Below are 7,430 nucleotides of genomic sequence, written 5' to 3'. Positions count from 1 at the left end.
TTTCTATGCATAGTTATATGATTACATGCATAGATTACATTTACTTTTCATGTACTATTTTTCATCATATAATTCCTTGTATCTCATGGATGCAACTAATTATAATTTAAAGATATCCTATGACCAATGCTTTCATTCTGCGATCTTGAATAAACTTACATGTGCCTGCAAAGATGCACTTTTAGCTCCATTTGAAAGTACATATAGAAGGCATATTCACATTATCACATACTAGAGGGTATTATATTATATGGATCTCATAGGGATATCATTTGAGTGTTAAGATATTTGGTTTACATGTATGTTTGTGAGTGCTACATTCTTTTACATACACGATTATTCTAGGATTCACATGCACCTAACCGTATACCCATATTATTTCCTATTTAATTTTGTGTCGTTTTAAGGAGAGCTCCTTAATACATTGACATATTGATAAATTACTCAATCTTGTGCAAAGTTTAGTCCTATGTCTAATGCCACCTACACACATTCCTATAAATAGACACCTCCTTATGATTCACACATCCCTCTACATTCTATTTATCCCTGTCCTAATTACACTTACCGATGCACCTACTTTTATACACACATTACCCTTATTTATGTTCCTAATTAAATTTACATTTACAATACAATTTATAATATTATTAAATAAAAGAATACTATAGATTCATGTCTTATTCATGCGAATCCCTTACAACAACCCATTCTAACGAGAAAAACTGCTTTCCAATATCAACTTTGAATACTATTTGAACAAGAAGTCAAACGAAGAAGAGAAAAAGAAAAGGAAAACTAGGACTAGAACTTCCAAAAAGATTTCCAACTACGTTTCATTTGAGTTAGAAATAAATAATTAAAAAAGATTAATATATTATAAATCTTATGTCTTGAAGGGTACAGACAAATTATGATATAAAATAGACAGTTAGGTTGGCAGGGGGCAGGGAAGATGTTCAGTTACAAAGGATATGTGCATCCGTTGTGTCGTACTTTTAATTGCTCAAATATACCACCAAAATAGGATTTTCATTTGCATGGCAATCACATAATAAAATGACTCCTTGAATTTCATTTCTGATTTGTTGTCCGGGGAAGTGGAAAAGACTTGTTTGGTTACATTTTCATTGCATTTCTTGGTTCTTTTCCAACTCCTTAAATACCCACATACCAACATCAAGCTGTGTATACAGTTGGAGATTTTAGTGCAAATTCTTGGAGGAACAGTGGAGAAGAATGGACAGGTATCAGAGGGTTGAAAGGCCCAAGCCTGAAACTGCAATAGATCAAAATGAAATACGTATTACCACCCTGGGGCTGATAAGAAATTATGTCAGTTATGCATCCAGTCTTTTGCAGGTAATTTAATTTCTTTTTCTTTGTTATTTGAGATTTGTTTTCTTGTTGGTGGATAAAGATATCTTCTATCTTCTTTATGCCTGCATGCTCATTGATCTTGAAGAATGGATTCTTGAAATAGACATTTTCTATGTGGGTTTTGAATGAATTAAGGATTCCAGGTTCTTTTGATTTAGTTTTCATGTTTTGGTTCGCAGATTTTAGTATTTTTTTGTTGATCTTGAAGAATTAGGCCTTAAATTTGACATTTCCTATGTGCGGGTTTTTGTCAGTTGTGGTGTTCAGGTTCTTTCGATTGCCTCTTTGATTCGTCTTTTCTCTTATTGTTTGTTTTCGGGGCGTTTTAGTACTCCTTGTTGATCTTCTCGAATTGGGCCTTTTCTTCTTATTTTAGGTTTACCTGAACTGTGTATGTTACAATTTCTTTTGATTGTTTCTGGATTCATCTTTCATAGCTTATTTTGTGGTGTCTTAGCATCGTTTAATGATCATTGTGAATATTACCTTGACATTTAGCATTTTGTGGGTTTTAGTATTTCTTTTTGATCTTAGTAAACTGGATTTCGTTATTTAGTTGTGCTCCTGATTGGGATGAATTTTAGGGTTTAGTTTAGGCTTTGCCTGAAGGTATGATCTAGAGTGGGTTATGTATCTTATATTTAAATGAATTAGATTCTATCAATCTTGATTCAGTGCCTGCAATTTTATAACTCATCTTGTTCAGCAGCTTAGCTCCCAAGTCATAATTGTAATATTGGGATGTTCTCATTGTCATATTCAGTGTCCCAGTATAAAGTTCTTCCTGAACCATAGGCAGGGATAATTATTCAATAAACTCTTGATTTTCTTTGTACTTGGGATGTTTTTATATGTTCATGTCTATATTACTGGGTTCGGTCAAAGATTCCCCTGTACCTGTACCTGTGCCTGTACTGTTCTGGTACTGCTACTGCTCTGGGTGCCTCGCAGGTTCTTTCATTATTCTGGGTACCTGACTGTCATAAATAACCATAATTAAAAAGCAGCGCTGGTCCAGGTAGGACATTTGTAATATAAACAAAAAAATGATAAAAATTTTAAATGCCCAAAGAAAAAAAACATCTCTAATCTGCTGAGAGTGCCCCCTACATTTGGTTGTAAACTTTGAATGAAAAGTCAATTTGTTTGAAGATTTTAAAAACTGATCCAACAGAAGGAAATATTTTTATGTTCTATGGAAAGCAAAAAGCAATTGATTCCCCATAACAAATTCCTCTGGGATTAGAAAAAATTCTCAAACAGTCAAGAAATTTTTGATAGCCACAAACCACTTTTGTAGGCATAGGGCTTTGTTTCTCAAATAATAAATCTCATGGGAAAGTCTTTGGCTGATGTGAAGATCTGACATCAGCTAGGAGAAAGAAGCAGAAGGAGCATTTTCTTGTATATATGAAGCATGGCATTGGAAATAGTTTGTTGGAAGAAATGACAGTGATTTAAGACCTTACCAAAGTTTTTTTCGCTATAATACATTTTTATTTAGGTTTGACAAACTAAGTTCACACCAGTAGGGAGATATTAATAGGAGTGAAATAATGACTAAATGCACTCGAGGAAAGACATGTAAAAGCACTTCTTCTGGTATTGCCTTTACATTCCAATTTTCTATTTTCTGCATTGTTTTCATTTTCATTCCGAACTTGCGATCTCTCTCCAGTGTATATCAGTTGCCTACCTAGTACAATGAGTTGATTATTATTAAATTATCATGCTTTATTTATCAATCTTCCGTAATCCCCATTGACCCACTTTTGTAATTTGTGGACATCAATGTAATCTTAAGAAATAAAAAATGTGTGATATTATTGTATGAAGAAATATTGTCACTGTATTATGTCAATATGTTATCTTGATTTCTTGTGCAGTGCAAGTACTTTGCATTTACCTTCTAACCACAGCACGAGATTGTGCTTGAATTTTGGTTTTTAAGCCTGGACATAAATTTTTATTTGTTTTTGAAGTGTGGAATAAATCTGATTTCTGATTTAAATATTTTATGCTTTATTTTCAGGACAAGACAACCCCAGAAATCGTCTTGAAGGCAATGGGCCAAGCCATTAGCAAGGTTGTGGCTATTGCGGAAATAATTAAAGTGAGTTTATTCATTTCCCCTTTCTCTTTATGTTTAAGAAGGTGAAAGCTTAAGTTACTCCAGTAGTAGAGAGTTATTCATGGATGCTGCTATTTAATCTTAAATGTTTGAACTTGCAGCGGAGGGTGCCTAGTTTGCATCAGATTACCTCAATCAGCTCAACCAGCATAACAGATGTTTGGGAACCAATTGAAGAGGGGTTGCTTCCGTAAGTAATTTTTATATAGCTGTTCATTTCCATACATGTTTTTATCGTTTACTTGTTTCTGCTTGGGTTGATTGGTGTGATGAGTTTCTAATTATTCCTTTACCTTAGCTTGGAGACAACAAGGCATGTTTCAATGATCACAATTACTCTCTCAACCAAGCAGCTGGATTCTACTGCCACAGGGTATGATGTTTTAGGTTTCAGATCTAAATAACTCCCTATCAGATACCAACAATTTAATTAAGAGTTAGTGCCTTAATATAATTTCCATGTTCCCTGATTTTAATTGAACAACTTCCATTCTAAATTGAGTTGATAATTGTCTCTTGGTTCGCACAATATTTTATCAATCAGCACATCTAAAAGTCTAATATTTGAATTATCTTGATGACAGATACCAGGCTCCGTTGCTTTCTGATTTAACCAAACTAAAAGCCAGCGTCAGCGTTTATGGAGGTGTGGCTTTAAACAATTTTTACCATACAGATGTGCCCTTTTTTTCAAACTTTCATCTGTCTATTATGAAGGGCTAATGGCAGAATGAGTGTTTACATTATTGTCTCAGGAGGTAGAGGCAGAGGTCGTGGAAGAGGAAGGGGAAGAGGCTGGGGAAGATCAGGTAAAAATTTGAAGTTAGTGGGTTTATCAATATACATTCTAAATGTTTTGTAAGGCATTTAAAGGTTGATTGCTATGGGACTGTCACCGAAACATTAATTTACTTTATTCACATGTAAAAAGTTCTCACACAATGGAATCCAAAACGACATTTATTCAATTTACTTTGTTGTTTGCTCATTGCAGAGAATGGTGGTTACTATGATAATGAAGGCAACTATGGTGGAGGTTACTACAATGGAGGGGGATGGTATGCGGATGGGGGATTTGGTCGTGGTAGGGGGCGTGGAGTATTTCGTGGACGTGGAAGGGGAAGGACTAGGGGCAGAGGGAGGGGGAGAAAGGGATAAGCCCATGAAATTTTGTCATACTTTGAATATAGATACTTGGTTCAAAATATTTTCAAAATATCTGTCAAATGTTTGTTAAAATGAAATGATAGATTTTTGTAGCAGTATGAAAGAGATAGGGGATTTGTGAACATGAATTATATCTGGCCAAACCATGTTTTAGCATGGAATAAGCATCTACCAGGGTATGTGTTGGCTTGGTTGATGAAAGGTGAAGTTTAGACTGGTTAAATCCCAAAATGGCGGAAGTGCAATTGCTACACTGATTTGTTTTTTAATTTCAAAGATTGATTGCTATGTGCTATGAACCCTTAGAAATAGAATACATTTTTGAGGTGAAGGAATGGATATATATATTAGTCTTTCTCGTAATCTAGGCATATAGCCAATACATATAATTCTTAAGTAAATAAAAATAACTGAATCATGTAAATAATATGATATTGATGAAGGTAGTGATTAAATCTATAAAATGATATGTAACAATGTTCATTATTCCACTTTGCAGTCTATCAGCATGACATGGTGGAATAATAAATTTTGTTTGTGCATTATGATAGATTCATCATTTACTCTATGTATATTTTTGTGCATTGTTGTAAATTCAAACTTTATATCCATTTCTTTTATCATTTGTAGCAATGTGTGGATGTGACTGAATAAGAGATTTATGTGTTATAACCAAAGAGAAAGGTAAAAAGCATTTGGTTTCTAAGTTGAAATCTTTGTATGGTCTAGAGCAATCTTTAAAGATGTGTAAAAAATTTGAACTCAATGTTGGAGAGATTTAGTATGCTAGCTTAAAAACTGTTGTTTGTTCATGTTACAATGAGAATGAAATTATCATTTGAACAATGCCCAACATATCCTATTACGATGGAGGATACGACTAGATTTTATCAATGCTAGTGTTGTTAGTAGTTCGACATATTACATGGTTTGTACAAAGATTAAACATTGCTCAATTAGTAGGAGTTTTTAGTTGATTTATGGCTAATCTTAGATAGAAACATAAGGATGCTATAAAGAGGGTTTTTAGATATTTATGAGGTATTTTTAAGTCTTCTATATGTTATTATGGTTATCCTTGAGAGGCCCAACATTAAGTTTTATGTGACTGTCAAAGTGTCATGCTTGGCAAAGAACCAAAATTTTCATGTATGATAAAGTATATTGATATTTAGTAATATTTTGTTTGTGACATTGTAGAGGATGGGAGGGTGATATTGGAGAAGATAGAAATTTTGATGAATTTTAAAAGTTCTTTGACAAAGCGTACAAGCACAAAGAAGTTCAAGTGATGCAATGAGTCCATGGGCCTCTTGAACCCTAGCAATTAGATTTCAATGTTAGTGTATCTCTTTCTCTTGCAATGTGTTCAACAAACAAGACAAGTGGAAGAATGTTGGGTAAAGGTGTTTCAACGTTGCATTAATAGTTATGCACTTGTTAATTAATTTTATAGAGATTTTATTTTATTATGGAGTGATATAGGACAAATTCTATGATGCATAAAAGCATGTAAGACATAGAAGTTATATTGAAACCTTGACCAACATTATGACAAATTCTTACACTTGTCACAAAGAATCTTTTTGAATATTGAATTATAACTAATTAAAGTGTCACTAATTTTGTGTGTTCAAATACAACAAGTTATGATGTTGTAAGATGTAAGGAATATGCTAAAAATAGCTATGAAGACCAATACAAAGGAGGAGAATTTGAGTATCATACCTCTCATTGGTTTGCAAATGGTTTTCCAAACCATTCATAGCTTTCAATTTGTAAATATGATTCTACATTTTATAAATTAAATATATTAAAAATCTGCAAAATACTCTCCTTATTAGATTGGTATAGGAAGTGTTTTCACATTCCAATTTTTTTTTTTTCATTTTTATTATTCTTATTTCAAAGAAAATCAATTCTCAACCATATTCAAACTAAACTTTATGCACTTTTATGTTGTTATTAAGAAAAAATAAACCTTCCTCTATATTTGTGTTAGATCCCTAATATTCTCTTTTTAAATATAATAAATAAAGCATTTGTGGCATTGCTAAACTTTAGTTTTAGTTTTAGTTCTAGTTACTACCTTAATCCCTCTTAATTAGGATAAGGAAAATAAGGGCAAGGTCCCATTGGGGGCTTTGGGATCTATTTTGATGAAGTAGGAGGTCCCATAAAACATGAAAATTTATGCTACAAGATTATTTGGAATCTCTTCCTAAAAAATAGCACCATCTACTTTTTAGAATGACATATTTTAGCACATGAAATTGGCATGGGGCTAGAAAGTGCTTCACCAACTTAGGTATTTTTTCTCACTTGTCAACTAGTTAATATATCATCATAAATTTAAAATAATAAATTCATATACTATTTTGTAATTATTGGAGGTCACTCTCTCAAAGTGGCCTACTACTTTGCTGATTTTTATATTTATTTACGAGAAATACAAGTGGTATTGGTGTAAATTTGGACCTAATTTATTCATACAGGGTTAAAATAAAGAATTAACTTTTTGATCATTTTTGTGCAATTTGTTTTAATTTTATGTTTCTTTTTATTAATTGTCTCTATAAACAACAAGTTATATTTGTGCATGTGTGTGTATGTATATATATGTATATGTATACACAACATGTTTGTGTGTGCATGCATACACACACACATATACACATACATACACATATATGTATGAATGCATATATGCATACATGTATATATGCATATATACTTATATATACATGCATAT

The 7,430-nt window shown here is 32.5% G+C and overlaps 1 protein-coding gene across 1 annotated transcript; it reads left to right on the top strand.

Annotated features, from left to right (window-relative positions):
- Positions 1–948: 948 nt before the first annotated feature.
- On the top strand, positions 949–4,973 carry LOC131042110 (uncharacterized). The gene is made up of 7 exons (XM_057975425.2): positions 949–1,362; positions 3,413–3,493; positions 3,613–3,701; positions 3,810–3,884; positions 4,096–4,157; positions 4,267–4,320; positions 4,506–4,973. Exons 1-7 carry the CDS (start codon positions 1,240–1,242, stop codon positions 4,667–4,669), a joined length of 648 nt encoding a protein of 215 aa, XP_057831408.2. The 5' UTR covers positions 949–1,239; the 3' UTR covers positions 4,670–4,973.
- Positions 4,974–7,430: the final 2,457 nt, after the last annotated feature.

Source organism: Cryptomeria japonica, chromosome 2, assembly GCF_030272615.1.
Source record: "Cryptomeria japonica chromosome 2, Sugi_1.0, whole genome shotgun sequence".
Classification (NCBI taxonomy): domain Eukaryota; kingdom Viridiplantae; phylum Streptophyta; class Pinopsida; order Cupressales; family Cupressaceae; genus Cryptomeria; species Cryptomeria japonica.
This window is presented reverse-complemented; position numbering and strand designations above follow the sequence as displayed.

Coding starts and splice junctions, on each gene's coding strand:
- LOC131042110 (XM_057975425.2), top strand. CDS start 1,240: ATGGACAGGTATCAGAGGGTTGAAAGGCCCAAGCCTGAAACTGCAATA. Junction 1,363..3,412: donor ATGCATCCAGTCTTTTGCAG/GTAATTTAATTT, acceptor CTTTATTTTCAG/GACAAGACAACCCCAGAAAT. Junction 4,321..4,505: donor AAGAGGCTGGGGAAGATCAG/GTAAAAATTTGA, acceptor TGCTCATTGCAG/AGAATGGTGGTTACTATGAT.